This window comes from Pyxicephalus adspersus, chromosome Z (genome assembly GCF_032062135.1).
Source record: "Pyxicephalus adspersus chromosome Z, UCB_Pads_2.0, whole genome shotgun sequence".
Classification (NCBI taxonomy): domain Eukaryota; kingdom Metazoa; phylum Chordata; class Amphibia; order Anura; family Pyxicephalidae; genus Pyxicephalus; species Pyxicephalus adspersus.
This window is the reverse complement of record NC_092871.1, coordinates 64,843,252-64,862,728: the sequence shown is the minus strand read 5'-3', so window position 1 is coordinate 64,862,728 and position 19,477 is coordinate 64,843,252. Positions and strand designations below refer to the sequence as shown.

Here is a 19,477-nt window from a genome sequence, read left to right as displayed (position 1 = left end):
TTTGATTTAAATACAAACATACACACAGTCCTGCACTATTGCAAACATTCATACAACACGACACTATACACACAAATGGGTCATAGCACTTACCTACACCTATATCAATACACTTGTTTACACTCAAATGAACTTGTTAAACACATTATATCTGAAATAAAACGAAAACACTTTTTGTAATGTACATAGTCCAGAATAAAATAATGTGAATGTCAGGTTGTATAATAGCTCAGCTGAACTTCACACTAGTAGAAATACAACTATGCACTGGGCTTTATTCTTACATCAGGTAAGTACTTAATTATGATATGACAATTGTTTGTGAAATAGAACATTTGAACTTGCTGTAATTTTTTTTATTATAATTTAATTTTATCAGGAGTCGGAGCACATTTTTATCGAGTCCGACTCCAGGTACACAAAATTTTCTCCAACTCCACAGCCCTTGTGCAAAGGTTTAACTATTAAGCATGCTCAGTATTACTATTTTGTTTTGGGTTTTTAGCAAAATGATGTACAATCCTGATTTAAACAGCTTTTAGGAAGTTTTAAAGTAACTCCTCCATACTTCCATCATGGCTCCCACCATTCCACAGGTCCCCTCCCCTTTTTTTTAAAATTACTTACTCTGAATTCACTGCGCTCAACTTCTCGGGGTTTACTATAAGGGAGAGTAAGTAATGTTAGAGCACGCTCATTTGCAGCCTTTGGGACATCAGGGCCTTTTAGCCCTGGTTAGCCCTAATGTTTTCAAATACCAATGTATATTGTTCTGCCAAGCCCATCACCAGTCATTTTGTATTTTTGCATTGAATAACACTGGATAGATTAGGTATTTTTTTTAAATGTAAAGGTTTTATAAAGTCGGTAGCATATATAGGAGGGCAAGTGCAGCATGGTAGGAAAAATATAAACAAGTTAAACTTAAATATTAGTACCAAAACTTGCTTGTTTTGTTAGGTGTGATGAAACATTTAATCCAGCAAGAATCTGTAAGTGGAAACTGCCAGCCAGATGACTGCCAGTCTACCTTGCCATCAGGAAGCAGGCCATCGCCTGCAGAGCCCGTGCCAACCTGGAACCAGGATGGATATGGGCACATCCAAAACAAGGTCTATTCTGTGTCCCAACAGAAACAAATGGAAAACACAGTGGAAGGAGGTTACAGCAGGTAACATATCATATCACTAATGGCTTTACAGTTTAAAAAAAAGACCTTTTGTATTGTGCCAGATTATCCTTTCTCAGTTGCTGTTATACACTTTTTAGCTGTGGTACTTTCCCTATCCATCATCTGTTCTCTAACAGCTATACATTCTTCCTATTCGTTCTGCAGGTTTTTCCGTGCTTTCTAGTTTTATATGCTGTGTTACTCCTGCAACCACTAAAGCCTGTCTGAAATATCTGTATTCTTTGATATCTTTAAGACACCAAGTTTCTCTGTTATCTACCCTTCATATTGCCTCAACATTCTGCCTCGTAAATCTATGTTCTACAAATACTAATTGTTGTGTTGTAATATTTCACCTTTGTTTACCTTCATATGATTTTCTATTATTTTTCTTTTTGTCTGTGTTTACTACGCCTTTGGCCTTTTGCCTTCTGCCTTCTAGGTCTAAGTTTTTCTATTGGAAACACACACACACGTCAAAAGTATTTTTAAAAGAGCAGGTCAGCATTGGCGGCTTACATATTTCTCCCAGCAAATCGCACATAACACTAAAATAAGGAATAAATGTTTAATTCTTTTTTATTTTACATGTTAAAAGGTAAATGTAAGTATAGACCCAGGAGAGGCAATGATTTTTCAGTGTAATTCTGTGGAGCGGAATAGAATGCGCCTTTAAAATTATGTAAGTAATGTGCTCACTGATTTGATTTCTGGTTTTCAGAAATGACAATTCATACTCTTCAAGGGAACGACCAGAGAATGCACATAACCACCATGGTCCCTTGGAAGACAGAGAAGAATATTTGCCCTCTAGCAGTTATGAAAATAAATCTAGTAGGAGTTTTACCAGCTGCATTTCACCTCAGAGAAGAGGTTACAATGCCTCTTACCAGCAAACGGAAGTTGTGTCAGATTGCGGCTTGAGCAAGGGGCAGCAAGCTCAGTCTAGAACCTCTGATAAAAAAGCTCAATTTGATAGATGGGGCTACGTGCCTCAGAAGTCTTCCAGTAGTGTGAAAGAGGAACATCCTAAAGAGAAGCAGGCATTGGGATCTGAAACATGGAAAGAAGAAGAGGGCGGAATTCATGACTCCTCTGAAGAAACAGGTTGGCGGATGGAGCCAGCCAACAGCAACAACCAGCAGCATTCAGAAAATACTGGGAGAAGCCGGCGCTCAGGGCCAATAAAGAAACCAGTTCTAAAGGCTCTTAAGATTGAGGAGAAAGCACTAGAGGAGGCAAAGCATGAAACAAAAGAACCTGTTAAAACAATGAAAGAAAAGCTACTTTCTAAGCTAGATAATGTGGCCAAAGGCGAACCCACTGTTCCAAGTTCTGCCAGCTCAATGATAGAGGGGAAAACCCAGCCACAGCCTTTTGTCCAGGATTCAGAGAAACCCCCTCAGGTAAAACCTGAAAGAACCTGGAGTAGTAAGCCAGTTTCCTGTGAATTAAATCCTGCCTCCCAAACCAAGAGGAGCAACTGGATCTTTTTAGATGAAGAGCAGGCTTTTGGAAGTAAGGCCCATGGTCGCGGAAGAGGCAAAGGTTTTAGAGACTTTACTTTCCGTGGAAGAGCTTCAACTTCTTGCAATGGGCAAAGAATGGGCAGAGGGCGTGTTGTTCGGGAGTTTAATCCCACTGAAGATTTCCAGAGTAAGGTTTTACGAAGACGTATGGCTAGTGAAACCCACAGTGAAGGGTCTGAATATGAAGAATTGCCTAAACGAAGGCGTCAGCGAGGAGCTTCGGATAGGAATGAACAACCCCGTATTGAAAGAGAAACAGAAGACTCAAAAGGAGGCTATCAAGGTTCCTGGCGGTCCAATAGAAATTTCTCTGATGACTCAAATAGCGTTGACTCTAAATCATGGGCCCCAAGGGCTTTTGGAAGATCCCTTCCACCACGGCTTAGCAACAGTTATAGCAGAAGGCCATTTATGACCAAGGATTCCTCTCACTGGAACTCCAAATCTGGAGGTTCCTCTTGGCAAGAATATAATGCATCAAATGAGTCTTATGACTCCCTTCCTAATACAGACAGAGACTGTGTGCATGGTTTTAGGTATGGTGATTCCAACCATAACAGAGGTTTTGATGAAGCCCAAGAGGACAGATGTTCTATTTTCCAAGATGATTATTCAGATAGGGATTGTTTGGAGAAAAGATCTTTTGGGAGACGAAGGCCTCCTCGACAAGATAAACCTCCCCGATTTCGACGCCTCAGGCAGGAGAGAGAGACTCTTGGCCAGTGGAGTGGTGAGGAAATGAGCAGTGTTGTGAATGAGCGCGACCCTTGGCAGACACGTTCTAAGCTATCAATTGGTGAATTATATGGACCACCAGAGAGGTCTTACCATAAATCTGACCATGTCAATGAAGACTGGGAAACTGCATCTGAAAGCAGTGGCTTTAGTGAGAAAAAGCCTGGGGATCTGAATGGTGAAGGGAATCTTTCTGGAAATGGGTTTTCTGAAAAGAGAGAGCTTTCTAAGAGGAGTTTCTCAAGTCAAAGGCCACTAATGGACCGCCGCAAGATTGAGTCTTCTAATTACGAAGAAAAGCAATTGAAGGTCAACGGGAGTTCTCGAAATGACTACCAAAGCTCTGCTTCATTAAAGAGCAGGTATTTGAATGTTATATTTTTCCTAAAAAAAAAAAAAAAGAATGTAAGTCTGAAAATACTTTTGAAATAGTCTCTCCAGTGGATCTAAGTGTCAGTCCGTGGCAATGCAGAAATGCATTGTGTTAGAAAATTGCAAGCTTATTAGTACCCATGAAAAACATTAAAGATAATTGCCCCCAAATAGACCACATAAATCAAAAAGTTAAATGTTACCAATATCGCAAGTATAGAAGTGTATTTGACTGGTATACCCTTGAGTGGTCATAATGATTATAAATTGATTGACATGGCTTTCTTTACCTTCTACTGGGCAGACATCTATTTGACATTTATCCCTAGGTAAAAGAATACCCCCAATTACACATTTCTAAGAAACAGGTAAATGTTCAAAGCATGTTAATGGTGGTTTCATGTATATTAACAGCCTCTTTCTTGTAAGCATATGGATGAACTGGAGAATCCTGGTCCCAGTGAAAATATTAACTAGATGTTTTCTATTCAGTTTTCCACTTTTACTAGCTCAGGATGATCAAGAAATTGTCAAATGTTGGCAGTGTGCTGTTTGTTAAAATGATCTGTATGCCCTTTGTGTTTAATGTGGGGGAATGTTTTGATTCTAAATTTCACCACGGTAAAGCTGTAGGTCTCTAGTTGCCAGTGCTTGTGTCTTGAAAATGCAGCTGAGAGTGAGATGCATTATTGCAAAATGTCTCCTTGATTCAGCAATACCTTCCAATGAATTTGGCCCATCCTACCTGTCAGCTTTTAGTACAGGCTGTCTACTCTAAGTTCCTATTAGAAATATTTAAGACACTTGGTTTATAGCCCTTTTTTTAGGGGAAGTATAATGTAATTCTAGTAATGGCATATCTTGGGTTATTTACATATTATGCATAGAAAAGTATTTAAAACAATTATCAGGTAATATTGATACAGTTTTTATTAATCTGGTCTCATTTCACATTTTTCTACATAGTTCTCCCTAGCCTGTTTTGGGGGGGCGGATCGCCCACCTGCTGTGAATATTCCGCCCGGCACATTTTCAGCAGCTCTGAATGGACACTGGAGAGGCTGCTTCGCTCGTTCCTTTGTTCACCGCTGATAACTGATTAGAACCGGGTGGAGTGAGGAGAGCACAGCACAGCTATGAAGAGATCGGGACACAGGCTCTCCCTCCCCCTCTCATAGCTGTGCTTTACATTGTGTAAACAATGTATCCGCCCAGTGGGCGTGTGTAATTATGTCATCAGAGCAGTGTGTGTGTATAAATGCTGCATGTCACATTTCTCAGCCTTACAGCTCTGTGTATAAACCTTCATATCCCCTAAATTGTATATCATTATGACTTTTATTTTCAGGGTGCACATGGAACATATAATTAGCACCATTCACAATTTCAGCACCCCAGCTTTTACAAATTTCATGATATGGAGATCATAATTGTAAAATCTTGTGAAAATACAACATTGGGGATGCAGTATTAAAAGCAAGTGCGCCGTGGAGTCCTAAATTAAAAATGCAAATTGGGGACCCCTGGGGCCACTTAAATAGAAAAGAGCATTGGGGAAGGGCCCCTGAACTAATACCCCCCCACACTAAAATTTCATTACTATAGCAAACACACTGCCCTGTTACACATTACCGCCCACTTCTAACACTGGAACCCCAATTTCTTTGGAATGGGAAGGTGTTGGAAACTGAAATTGTGTGGGGAACATCTGTGGATAACCCCCCTAAAGTTTTATCACAATGGCATAATTAGAACATAAAAAACTCTGCCCATCAAAACGAAATTGGGGTTTAGGTACTGGTAGGGTAAGTTACGGGTAACAGGGCAGCGTCTTTTGATGGGCAAAGTTTATGTAATGATGCCATAGAGATGAAAGTTTGGGGGGTTAGCCACAAATGTCCCCCACTTGCACCCTTTGATTCTGTTTATCTGCACCTCTCTGTTCTAGAGACATTAGGGTTCAAGGTAGGGAAGCGGACAGTTTAATGGGCAGAGGTTTTTATGTTCTAATGATGCCATGCTATTTAAACTTTACGGGTTTATACATCTGTTCCCCACTTTATTCTGTTGCACCTACTTTTTCAGTTTCCTGCACCTCCCCATTCCAGATAAATTGAGGTTCAAAGAACAGAAGCAGAAAGAGCAGCATAGTATTATAATTATAGTTTGGTGAAAGTTAGGTAAAATATTTAGGGGGCCCACCCAATGCTTCTTGCTATATAAGTGGCCCCGGGGGTCCTTAATTTGCATTTTTAATTTTGGGCTCCTAGGTGCATTTTCCACAATTTTAATTTCCACAAGTTTAAACTTGTGATCCCCATATTTTGAAATTAAAATAAGAAATGTTGGTTATTAGTAGCTATTAGAGTGCCCTGTGTACCCTAAAAATGTTAGGTAATTACAACCAACAATTTAGGAGATCTAAAGGATCGAACGCAATGAGTTGTTAGGCTGCAGAATTTGACAAGCAGACTTTACACACACAGCTATCATACTGCGGGTGGATAAATTTCACAGGAAGTTTTTGAAAGTGATGAGAGAAGGGCACTGGCTGTCCTGCCCCCATCTGCGATCACATGCATGATGCTCTTTGTGTTACCTAGGTATAGCACTAGGAGGTGACATCTGCAGTTAGGCTGAATTCACATTGGCACTAAGGATGCATTTGCTGCGTTTGCCCCTCACTTTCCTCTCGCCAGGAACCACTGCTGCTTTAAAAACTGCTGGGCCTGAAAAGCCCAGCACTTACCGCCTGTTAACAATCCCAGGTGCCCAGCAGTTGTCACCGGTTACCAATCCCAGGTGCCCAGCAGTTGTCACCGGTTACCAATCCCAGGTGCCCAGCAGTTAACGGTTACCAATCCCAGGTGCCCAGCAGTTGTTAACGGTTACCAATCCCAGGTGCCCAGCAGTTAACGGTTACCAATCCCAGGTGCCCAGCAGTTGTTAACGGTTACCAATCCCAGGTGCCCAGCAGTTGTTAACGGTTACCAATCCCAGGTGCCCAGGTGCCCAGCAGTTGTTAACGGTTACCAATCCCAGGTGCCCAGCACTTACCACCTGTTATCAATCCCAGGTGCCCAGCACTTACCACCTGTTATCAATCCCAGGTGCCCAGCACTTACCACCTGTTATCAATCCCAGGTGTCCAGCACTTACCACCTGTTATCAATCCCAGGTGCCTAGCAGTAACCACAGGTTACCAATCCCAGGTGCCTAGCAGTTGTCAAGAAGTAGTCAGTCAGGAGGGGCATTTTTTTTTACTGCTAATGTGAACTAAGCCTAAATTGTTAAACCACATTGATCACAATATTACACTACTACAAGGGATTACACTATTAAACCATGGAACTCTAGGGAGTTGGATTAAAATACTCAGCACTGGACTGTTGGGGCATAATACAAAAAAAATGGAAAAATTGTACATTCTAATAAGCCAGGCATTAGAAAGTTGAAACAAAGTATAGGGGGCAGGTAGAACACTAACACAATAGCAGGGGTTACTGGATACCTATGGCATAAATAACTAGGAGCTCCAAAATTGCAGTGTCTGGTCCCGCCCACTTTTTTACCACCCAGCTACAGTTTCCCCCCACTCGGCTGAAAAAAGTTAATTGACTGTTACTTTATAGAGTTCGATTTTTTTCTTTCCCAGTGGGAGTTTATTTTGACTTTTTTTCAACATTCTTTGCCCTTTTAGTCACTGTTCTGAAGACTCCTACACTCAAGAGAGCAGTCACCATCGCTATGGATTGGAGAGGTCTGCACAATGCAATAATGGGGACCTCTCAGGTAAAAAACATGAAAAGGTCCCCAGACCCAACAGACTAAAAGGAAATGAGAAGTCTGAGGCCATTTCTGGATTTGATCAAAAATATGGAGGTAACCCTGATTAAATGAGTGCACTGCAAACTGTTGTATTTTATGAGGTCTCTTGCCATTGATCCAGTCTCAGTAGGAGTATCTTTTGCTCCTGGTTGATGGATAATGTTAAATTTGACTAGTACTGAAATGCTGTGCAAGAGCCATACCTGCCAGCTTGTTTGGTGCAGTTGTATCATTTGATTGTACTTACCTGCAAGAATCAGGTCTATAATTTGTGTCAGAGCCCAAGATAAGACTTTCTGAGCAAGCTAACATGCTCTCCTTGCCCCATGTGACAGTGATTGGCCACTTTGGAACTGAGATGCTTTGTTTCCCAATTGGGCTAGCAGAGTAATCATTACTGGGGACAGAAGGACTGTAGGTACTGGGTATGGGGTGCTTCTTTATAGGAAACATTCACTGTACCCATCATAGGAAAGTACCAGTTTTTTTTCTTTAAACTCTAGTATCTACTCTTGCTGCATTCTGTTTTTTTTTTCCAGATTCTGTTATTGAGGAGGAAGCTAACATGGGAGTAGAGACATATTCTGACATGAACAGCAAATCCTGTACTCAAGAGAAAGATCGCAGGAAAAAGGATCAAGTTGTTCAGGTTGGTCATCTTTAATGGTATGTCTTTTTTATAGATATTTAAAAGCTCAGCAGTGGTTGTTAGGCCTGCAAAAATGACTAAAAAAAATCACCAAAAGTCATCAGGAAATAAAAGTTTAGGCAAATTTTAAAATATTGGTAGTCACCAGCTCACAAGTAGCTAGGAGGTACACTTGGTGATGATGGTGACAACTGTCTATAAGCCTGTTGCATTGGACCTTTGATTGCTACAAACAATTTTTGCTTTTCTATACAAATCTGTGAGGATATATCTAATACTTAAAAGCAGGCCACAAAAGGGTCAAATTTTCCGTCCTCCTTGAAGGGTTTCAAACTGACATCGTGCACAGGCCATAGGAGCACGTACAGTTAGGTCCATAAATATTTGGACAGACCATTTTTTTCTAATTTTGGTTCTGTACATTACCACAATTAATTTTAAATGAAACAACTCAGATGCAGTTGAACTGCAGACTTTCAGCTTTAATTCAGTGGGTTGAACAAAAAGATTGCATAAAAAAAGTGAGTAAATAAAGCCTTTTTTTAACACAATATTTTCATTTCAGGGGCTCAAATGTAATTGGACAAATTAAAAAGCTGAAAATAAAATGTTCATTTCTAATACTTGGTTGAAAACCCTTTTTTTGGCAATGACAGCCTGTAGTCTTGAACTCATGGACATCACCAGATGCTGGGTTTCCTCCTTTTTAATGCTCCATCAGGCCTTTACTGCAGCGGTTTTTGTGGGCCTTTCTGTTCGAAATGTAGTCTTCAACAAGTGAAATGCATGCTCAGTTGAGTTTAGATCAGGTGTCTGACTTGGCCATTCGAGAACATTCCACTTCTTTATTAAACTCCTGGGTTGCTTTGACTGTATGTTTTTGGGTCATTGTCCATCTGTATTATGAAACTCCTCCCAATCAATTTGACTGCATTTAGCTGGATTTCAGCAGACAGTATGTCTCTGAACACCTCAAAATTATTTGGCTGCTTTTGTCCTTTGTCATATCATCGATTAACACTAGTGTCCCAGTGCCACTGGCAGCCATGCACGCCCAAGCCATCACACTGCCTCCACCATGTTTTACAGATGATGTGGTATGCTTTGGATCATAAGCTGTTCCACACCTTCTCCATACTTTTTTCTTGCCTTCATTCTGGTGAAGGTTGATCTTGGTTTCATCTGTCCAAATAATGTTTTTCCAGAACTGTGCTTGCTTTTTTAGATGTTTTTTAAGCAAAGTCCAATCTAGCCTTTCTATTCTTAAGGTTTATGAATGGCGTGCACCTTGCAGTGCACCCTCTGTATTTACTTTCATGCAGTCTTCTCTTTATGGTAGACTTGTATACCGATACGCCTACTTCTTGGAGAGTGTTATGCACTTGGTTGGCTGTTGTGAAGTGGTTTTCTCTTCACCATGGAAATGATTCTGTAAACCTCAGTCCCTCCTGTGACTGAGGTTAGAAGATCTATGAGACAAGCTGCATGTGAGGTTATCTGACAGTCTTTGTTTTCACTTGTTTCAGTGTTGTTGTTTGTAATGACCACACTTTTGTCTCAGCTACAGCTGGTGGTCATTACTGCTCCTCTATTTAGACTGGCCTCACACTTCATGCTATGCAGTTGATATTCACTGCTTGGATGTGGAAGAGCTGGTGTGTTGTCCTCTCCAGAGTTCCTGCTCATCAATTTTCTATTTAAGATAAGTTGTACTGCCCTTGGTGTTTTGTTGTTTTCTTGTGCTCGTTGTTACTAGGTCTCAGGGAGACGCTGGATCGTTCATCTGGGAAGGAACCAGTAGTCTCAAACCCTGTCACTATTCCTAGGGCAATTCAGGGCTACTAGGGCCTAGGTTCTGGTGTATGAGTATTCCCACCTTCAGGGTATGTTCATACTGACAGGAGTCAGGGCTCGGTTAGGGTGTCTGTAGGTGGTGACCGTTTCCCTCTCCCTAGCCTTTAAAGGGTTAGTCCCTTGTCTTTATCCTTCTGTTTTCCTTCTGGTGTTCCTCCCCTCCCCTTAATCTGTGACACCACCACTGTTGTCTTCCGTGGACGTTTAGGTCTTTTGGCGTTGTTCACCAGTGCTTTGTTCACCAGTGCTTTTTCTTTCTCATGATGTACCAAACTGTAGATTTTGCCACTCCTAATATTTTAGCAATTTCTCGGATGGGTTTTTTCTGTTTTTGCAGCTTAAGGATGGCTCGTTTCTGCATGGAGAGCTCCTTTGACCGCATGTTGTCCACAACAAAATCTTCCACATACAAGCACCCCCCTCAAATCAACTCCAGGCCTTTTATCTGCCTAATTGATAATGACATAACAAAGGAATTGCCCACACCAGCCCATGAAATAACCTTTGAGTCAATTGACTGTGCAAAAGTATTGTCCAATTACTTTTGCCCCTGAAAATGAAGTGATTATGTAAAAAAAAATGGCTTTAGTTCCTTACATTTTTTTGCAATAATTTTGTTCAACCCCCTGAATTAAAGCTGAAAGTCTGCAGTTCAAGTGCATCTGAGTTGTTTCATTTAAAATTCATTCTTGTAATGTACAGATCCAAAATCAGAAGAAGTTGTCTCTGTCCAAATATTCATGGACCCAACTGTATTCCTTTGTTTTGTAGAAGTCGCCAGTCCATTGTATTTTCAATGTGCTTGATATTTACCTAATAGGACATATACTTCAGAAGAAGAAATACAAAGGTTTCAAAAATTCAAAAATGTTTTGGCTAAAGATACTGTTTAATTTGCCTACTGTAGCAGTATATCAGAAATATCTTTAGCTGTTCAATTCCTTTTAAATCCCATTTCTATTCATAGGTGTCTAATAAGGGTACCAGCATACAGTCCAGAGTGCCACCTCGCTTTGCCAAAAAGCAGAATAGCTTGTGCATGAACCAGGCTGATGTTACAAGCACGGAAATATGGGAGAGCCATGGGCAAGGTATATTTTGTAGACCAAATTTTGTGAATATTGCCAGGCTGAAAAAGTTGCAGTTGTTTGTCAAACTGCATGCATGATCAGCTACTGGGACAAATGTGAACATTTAGTTGATCCTTTGTGTAACTTTGACAGGTCTACTCTGTTTTCAGGTCTTTCTCTTCAGTCAGGTAGTGATACCTGGAGCAAGCCTGGAAGTGCTTTCAGTACAGAATCCTCATCCACAGAGGTATAATTAATTCCCTCTTGCTTTCATTGCTGATTCCTATTCTAGATATGTGACATTCTATTTCATAGTTGAAGAAACTAGTGCGAGTTATTCAATTTGGACAATTTGGGGTCCCCTGTTAAAAACTGTGAAAAAAGATATCAGAGCATAATGTTTATGGGTCAATAAATGGGCAGTAAAGCACAATGTTGTCTATTACTGAAAAAGCAGGAAACTAAGTCTGCATATTAAAATTGTGATCTAACTTTTTCAGTAACCACCCAAAAAGTCCTGAGTGGTTAATAAAATTTGGGTAGTGCACCCAGCTAAAATGGTCTGGGGAGAACACTGCATTACATGGGTAATTCTTAAATGTGTATTCCACCTAGTGGCCTTACCATCCTCTTATGTTTATGTCCATCTTTGTTTTTAAATACACTAAATTAATTTGGATATTACAGCTTTTCACAGTATACCAGGTGTGTGTTCTCCATGCATAGTAGATAGGTTGTTCATGTCATCGTAAGTAAAAAAAAAGGGTTATATAATTTACCAACAGTGTATAAGCTATAAAATATTTTTAAAACTACTAAAAAATCCTAATAGAGTTAGCTTCTTCAAGTACTATATATTCATTAAAAAATTACCCTTCTGTCAGGTGTAGTCTTATTCCACTAATTTAAATATCACTGAGTTCAGTATGTAGTCTACAGTTTGTTTAATTCTGGGATTCTTGGCTCCTCAGGGGTTCAAAGGTAGTCAGGGTGACAGCGGAATTGATCTGAGTGCAGAGTCAAGGGAGTCGTCTGCCACTTCTTCACAGCGGAGCTCCCCCTATGGTGCCATGAAACCTGATGAAATGAATGGGACGGTCATGGTGGAGACTAAAGCAGATTGCTCTGAAGAACATGGGCAGAAACAGTCAGACAATAAGGTGAGGTTCAGATGCTTGTGCACATTAATCCATTGTAAGGTTTGTTCCCCCTTTGCCTTAACATTTAACATTGTTTAAAGTATTTATTTCTCACTTGCTGTCCTTTTTTGTTTTATCCCGTGCATGTCCAGAATAAAATGACTTACAAAGAGTATATGGTATGTGTTTGTAAATTTTCCTAGTAATAGACTTTTTTCACTTTCAGGCATACAAAAAGAAATACCAATTATATTTGTGTCCTTGGAAACTTGTGCTTGCTTCCTTAAGTGTACATTGAGAAACATACATTACTTACGTTTAGCGTAAAGCCAGACAGGGTTGCCTAATGAGTATAGGGAATGCTTTATGAAAACTTTACTTTGTTTTGTAATAACTCTGTGTAAATACCTATTAGGCATGCTGACCCTACAATAATTTTCTTTGCCTTTTTTTTTCAGGAGTCTGATTCTAGCCTAAATAAAGAACATAAGCCTGGTCCTATTGGAAATGAACGCTCTTTAAAAAACAGAAAGGGATCAGAGGGAACAGAACGTCTGGAAGGAAATGTCCCACCTGTTAATGATGTGGACATTCATGTAGATTCTGGGCTTCCTGTGCCTCCAATAGAGTTTGGAGTAAGCGCCAAAGAAAGTGTTGTTCCCCCGCCCCCTCCCGCTCCTCCTGTTAAGTTATTCTCCTTCTGTAACCAGAATGACTATATGGCTTTGTTCAAATCTGCTTTGTGTTTAATGTACATACGTTTTCATTGGTATAGTTTTATGATAAATGATTTTGACGAAATGATGTCTGGGAATGGACATTATAGCTTCCAATTTGTCTCTGTTGGTTGAACAGGGAGGGGAGGCAAACACGAGGATGTGCTACTTAAATCTTTTATTTAGCCCTCTAAGATTAAAGTACAGATTTACATCAAAGCAGACTTTAGACTGACAGCTGAATAAGCAGCTAAAATTTGAAGTTTTTCCTTTCATACTCTACATTATAAAGATACTACATGTACAAAATATTGGGAGAAAATTGTGACTTTTAATTGTTGTAACACTGGTAAATTGGAAATAATTTACAAAGTCATGCACGGACATTAGATTTTTCTTGGTCAAAACTGTTGTCTCAGGAGAAAACCTAGTTTCAGTATAGATGTCTTGCAACATTGTATAGTGATTCACCTTGCCTGATCCATAAATGACCACTTTAAACCTTTTGTTCTCCCCCTCTCCATAGAATTGAACATGCTGCTTTTTTTTTCAATTGGCTTAAATAGAAACACACCAAAAATGCATAATCCGCTCCACTGTACCCAACCGCTCTTATGGTTGTGAAAGTAAACTACAAAGAGATCACCTATTGGCTGTTGGCTACAACAGGTTTTTCTAATAAATGTCTGATTGCTAAGTTGTTCAAATATCAATCACGTGTTCCTACAATTATATATCTTTTTTGATATATTTTTTTTTTTTTTTAATCGAACCTATCCTTAAATTTATTAAAAACATTGAATAGTTTATTGTCAGCTTTTACAAAGACCATTAACACTATAGTCAATACAGGTTAAGTGATAATTCTCTAATGCAACAATTCAGAACTTTAACATGTAGAAGTCCTATTTGTCTTTCTTTTGCAGGATGCAGACTACTCTTTACCCCCTGGGACTGCTTCAGGTCAAGCTGCCAACACAGTTACAAAACTTCAGGATGCGCTAACAAGCAAGGTAATTTAGAGAATTCTATTTGGATAATTTTTACATTAAATTTCTTGCATTTATCCTCTCTAATGCCACAGTATTGCTACTACAATTTGCTGCAAAACATAATATGCCCCAGAGACAAAAAGGGTTCTGCTAGGATTGTATTAATGTTAGAGCTGTTGCCATTGTGATAATAAAGCCTAATACCTAAATGAACATTTTTTACTTTGGATAAAAGGGTAGACAACCTTTTTATCTAAAGTAAAAATATTACTTTTTTTTTTTTTTTTTTAACCTCTCTAGCGTTCTAATTCTGTCCAAATTTCCGTGCAAAAAGCGTTATTTTTTTTTTGCATAGAAATTTATTTTACATTGTGGGCTATAATTTTTAGGCATAGCTAACCAAAACATATCCAATATTTAATAAATTTATTAAATGTAATAAACTTAAAAAAACCCACAAAACTTTGTTTAAATAATAAAAAAAATAGTTAAACATGTAATGAAAGTGTACAGTAGCATATATAATAAATATATATATATAAATAATATTATGAAAATTTCTTTATATTGGACTCAATACAGCTATTTTGTATTGAATCCAATAAAAAATTATTTCCCACCGATCCTCCCACCCGCATGCAGAGACGTCACCGGGAAACACCGGAGATCGTCTCTGCATTGTGCGGCTGAAGATCGCAGGAGGAGGATGTGTCCCCAGGACGATGGGGGACAACAAAGAAGCAAAGTAAGAGACCGAATGGGAGCACAAAGCCTCCCAGGATACCTATACGGCACGCACCCCAGGAGGCGTTTTCCTATATTAAGGAAAAAGATGACAATCTCTCGAATGTGCAGTGACATTGGCACTCCTCCCCTTTACAGCAGGCTACGTCACCTGATCTCGCACCTGCGCAGTGCAAGATTGGGTGACATAGCCAAAAGAAGGAAGAAGATGGTGGCGCTGGGGCGAAGGAGAATTCTAGGATGGCGTGGGACCTGTTCAAGGACTTTTCCAGCACGATCGAGGGATCTGCGGAATTTAAGGTGTTTTTATTTTTAAGTAATTTCTTACTTCCCAGCTGTAAAATGTAGTATGAAAGATGTGATCTTTCAACGCAGTGTTCATTTAGGTTTACTAGTGAAGTAACCCATTATAAAGATGTGCTTTTTTGTTTTGTTTTTTTTTTTAAAACTTCACTGTTGATTTTTTTTCTTTTAAATGTTCAGCCTCAATGATGTGTCGGTGGATCCTTCTGACCCTTCACTATTTTCTCAGAAACGAGGATTTCCAAAAATTTGTCAGTCTTTCAAAATACATGGTATCTTCACTTGTGGAGAAACATGAACATAAATGATGAATAGACCAATAGACATTGTTTTCAATGTGGTTTTATCATAAATGGCATTTTCCCTGCCTCTCCTCTGGTGACAAACAAAAGTAAAAGGCAGAGTTTAAATCCCAGGTGTGAAGTAAGAGGACAGCATATGGATGGCAAAAGTGGGCCTGGGGTTGAGCTAATAAAACTGTCACTTTACCTTGTGTCTCTTTAAACTATGTCCAAACTAATTGTAGGTTATTTGTTCCTCCATTAGGCAGGGCTGACACAATCCATACCTATACTTAGTAGGGATCACCACTTACAGCAAGGCATGGGCCTAAACCCCATGTCTTATCCTTCTGCCGACCTCACGTTAAAGGTAAGCACCAGAACTAGTTCTGCTAAATTGTTTTCTGCTAAAGATCTTAAACACTCTGCTAGTAGCACCATCACAGGTGAAAAACACATTTTGTGTAAATAATCTATAGTCAAGATGTTACTTTTGTTTTATTGGCAACTACTTCAGGAGGGCTACAATAGGCAAAGAAACCTTATGGAACATTGGAAGCAAACACTGTCAACTTGCATTTAACAGTGTGAACTCCACATCAGGCATCCTTATCCCTACTACTCATCAATGAGTCCAAAAGTAGTATGCAGAATAAGAGTTCTGGTTTTGACTGAGTGGACAAAGCAAATGTTTTTCTCCTATTAGGAGCCATGAACCCCAAGGAGTTCAAAGTTCAAAATTCCTTTTTCTCTCTTCTCTTTCTCTCTTTTTGGTGTATAATATTTCTGCCAGACTGCCCAAAGGTTCATAGATCTCTCAATTTTTTTTTCTTCTTTCTAGATGGAGTCTGCCCGCAAGGCTTGGGAGAACTCCCCCAGTTTGCCTGAACAGAGTTCCCCAGCAGGCCCCGGCTCAGGAATACAGCCCCCTTCTAGTGGGGGCACCTCCACTAGTGTCAACTACAGTTCCTTTGGGGGAGTGTCAATGCCTCCCATGCCTGTTGCATCAGTTGCCCCTTCAGCCTCACTTCCAGGTATTGACACACATCTTCTCTCATAATTGTTACACATGTATATAATTACTGTTTTATGATTTTATGCCTTTATTATGCTTTGGTCAGCATGAATGTCATTAGCATTTTACTTGTACCTCAGGTATTCACCAAGGTGCTGGCTTGTGTACTAGCCCTACCTAATTCACAAAGGTTGGATTGGGCTGAGGGGGGGCGGTTTGCTGCCCGCCCACCATGCCCCCACCCCTCAGCTACTGCTCCTGACTAGACAGAGGCTGAATGGGGTAGAGAGGGGCCCGCCCACCACACACAGCCTTGCAGTGGAGGTGACTTTGTGGTGGGCAGGTTGTGAACGGCCCCTTTTCGCCCCTATTTATTCTCAATAGGAAGCCTGCTTGTACTGTAAATACGTAGCAGGAAGTTGTCTCTTGTCAGTACAGTATACCAGATGTGGTGGCAAATGCCTTCATGCTGTGATAGTCATCCTCTTTATCAGCTCCATCAAGTTCTACCTAAATTGCTTAACATCCTTAGTGGTAATCCTGAGTGTGGCTCTGGGTGAATTTTCCATACCAAGAGCGGTAACACCAAGCTCCACACACTCGGGGGAGGGGGAATTGCCAGGGAGTTTAAAATTTTACCTCGTAAGCGGTGCCTGTGGTGTCTTCCAGCAGTTCTCGGCACCTTCTTCCCCTAGCGATACCGGCTGGGCATCTGTGGAACCTGGCGATTCCCGGCTGGCATCTGCGTTCCCCGTCGTGTGAACGTTGGGGACGCAAGGCCAGGGGAAGCAAATGCCGGCCGGGCATCTGCTCACGAGCGTGTGACTGGAGGGCGGGACTGTGTGGCTGGGAGGCAGGACCAGACGGGAAATTTAAAGTACTAAGTATTTTTAAATGTACCGCTTTTACATTTAAACATACTTAGTATTCATACCATACCATAAACTTTAAGTATTTACTGTGTATGCACAGAAAAGAAAAAATAAATATTACGTTGAGACAAACATCTGTCCTAATTGCATTTGTTAAAATAATGTACCTGTTTCGACTTACATACAAATTCAATTAAAAAACAAACCTACAGTCCCTATTTCCTATGTAACCCGGGGACTGTCTGTACTAGGGCTTTTTAAATGATTTACAAATTTTACTTCCATTTTAGGTAACCACATCACCCCACTGTATCTGGAAAGTCACATGTTTCCTGGCCAGCCTCGCCTAGTTCAGCAGATGATTCCTCAACAGCAAGGATATCAGCAGGTATGAGTGGTGTAATACAAATAATTTGTGGAGTGTGTGCTGGTCTCTGTGATGTTTCAATAGATCCTGCTGACCTTTCCCTTGTACTCAGAGGGGATCTGAGGAGATGTTTTTCGCTAGAGACTTGTTTACTGTTGAAAAAGCTTCAACAATTGTTAAAAGAGGAAAATCTTTTGTCACCAATTCTTACTGACTACAAACATACTTTGCCCCTTGGGCCCTACAGATGTCTTTGGGTTTTTCTGATGTTGGTACTCCAACCAACCACCACTTCTGTTTGCATTTGATTTAAGAGACAACATAGGCAAAAGTTAAAAAAATTTTTGTTCTTTACTTGATTTTGGGTGTGTCTGGGGAAAGGTACGTCTAACTCGGTTACACTAACCTTCTCCATCTTACATTTAGATGTCTGTGCTTCAGTGTGAAGGCATGTCTACTGGTTCTTCCATTCATCTCTATGAATTTGTAGTGTGGCCTGCACAAATAAAATATGTAAGCAGTGCCTGGCATGGTGGTGGACAGGACTATGGGGATTAGGTCTGCCATTAATGTGAGGGCTGTGGGGACATAATAGATAGGGGGGGTGTTGAAAAAAAAAATTATATTTATTGTCCTTAATTACTGTGTTATCCTTAAGTAGATTATCCACTTTCTGTTTGTCACCTGAACAAGAAATGGGAGAGTGTGTTACTTTAACAGGAAGAGAACGACAAAAAAAAATGTAGTTTTTCACCCATCAGCACTTTGTCACCAGAAGGGGAACTGATAGTAAATGTCCCCAGGGATAATAGAATGAAGTTTTAACTTTTTCCCAATATGTAAAGTGCTTTCTGTATCTGATTTTCGTTTCGGTGGTATGTTCAAGGTTTTTAGTGTACACATCCATGTGCAATGCAGTAATAAATTGACTTTTGTTTTTTTCTTGTGTAAATATCAAAGTACAATCTAATTTTGAAAGCAGTGCTCACTGCCCTTATTTGTGAAAAGAGAATTAGACTGAAGTCGTGTGGATTGGAATGTTCTAATTTTCTGTTTTTATTATTGCAGGCAGCAGCAGCCCAGCAGATCCCCATCTCTCTTCACACTTCTCTGCAGGCTCAGGCCCAGCTCAGTATGCGTGGAGGACTTCCTGTTTCCCAGTCACAAGAAATGTATAGCTCAATTCAGCCCTTTAGGTAATCTCATGCAAGTTTTGCAAACCTGTTGTGTAAAAATGGTAGTTAAAAGCATCACATTAGCAGTAGGTTGAGGTTTTCATTTTTGATAACTTTTAATGAGTTAAAAAATAACAACATTGTCAACTTACTGTCTTATAAAACCTGGCATTTTACACCTTGCATTTTAAACATTTCTCCACGATTGTTACCTGCTGGACCTAGTTACTTTACACTATTCCTATTGCCATGTTTTGTACATATAATCAGACAGGGAGCTTGTTTTAAATTGCATGGGTATATCATATTAGTAAGATCAAGGATTGCCTATAGGTAACTTTGTTTTATGCCCTTAGGTCTCAGGCCTACATGCACCCCAGCTTGTCACAGCCCAGTGCCATGGTACTGGCCAGTGGCACAGGTCTCAAGCCTCAGTACTCCCCATTTCCAGGGATGCAGCCTCTAGAGATGGTTAAGACACAGCCTGCATCCTCTTACCAGCCCATGAGTGGAAGTCAGCAACTGGTTTATGAGAACCAGCTGAACCAGGCAGCTGGTATTGGTGCCTCTCAGATGATGGACTCACCACTCACGCAGGTAGGTACCGACATACACTTTATTTGTGAATCAAAGCTTTTTAAATAGTGTCTTCTAATATTGGATGT

General features: G+C 40.1%; 1 protein-coding gene and 1 non-coding gene across 9 annotated transcripts in view; both read left to right on the top strand.

Moving 5' to 3' along the window:
• PRRC2B (proline rich coiled-coil 2B) overlaps positions 1-19,477 on the top strand; it is a 101,768-nt gene that overhangs the window by 66,499 nt on the left and 15,792 nt on the right. For 7 of the 8 annotated variants that reach the window (XR_011923312.1, XR_011923313.1, XM_072430055.1 and 4 more), the window contains exons 15-28: positions 961-1,171; positions 1,893-3,797; positions 7,508-7,689; positions 8,175-8,284; positions 11,106-11,229; positions 11,379-11,455; positions 12,180-12,368; positions 12,806-12,982; positions 13,990-14,076; positions 15,649-15,753; positions 16,225-16,417; positions 17,561-17,658; positions 18,706-18,833; positions 19,169-19,409. Coding sequence is in view for 6 of the 8 variants with exons in the window: in XM_072430055.1 (XP_072286156.1) it covers positions 961-1,171; positions 1,893-3,797; positions 7,508-7,689; positions 8,175-8,284; positions 11,106-11,229; positions 11,379-11,455; positions 12,180-12,368; positions 12,806-12,982; positions 13,990-14,076; positions 15,649-15,753; positions 16,225-16,417; positions 17,561-17,658; positions 18,706-18,833; positions 19,169-19,409 (3,827 nt within the window). In the remaining 2 variants the exon portion in view is untranslated. The remainder of the gene's footprint in view (positions 1-960; positions 1,172-1,892; positions 3,798-7,507; positions 7,690-8,174; positions 8,285-11,105; positions 11,230-11,378; positions 11,456-12,179; positions 12,369-12,805; positions 12,983-13,989; positions 14,077-15,648; positions 15,754-16,224; positions 16,418-17,560; positions 17,659-18,705; positions 18,834-19,168; positions 19,410-19,477) is intronic. The other variant, XM_072430056.1, reaches the window with a different exon arrangement.
• Positions 17,702-17,781, top strand: LOC140344699 (small nucleolar RNA SNORD62). The gene has a single exon (XR_011923658.1). It is a non-coding gene; the product is annotated as a small nucleolar RNA SNORD62 (small nucleolar RNA).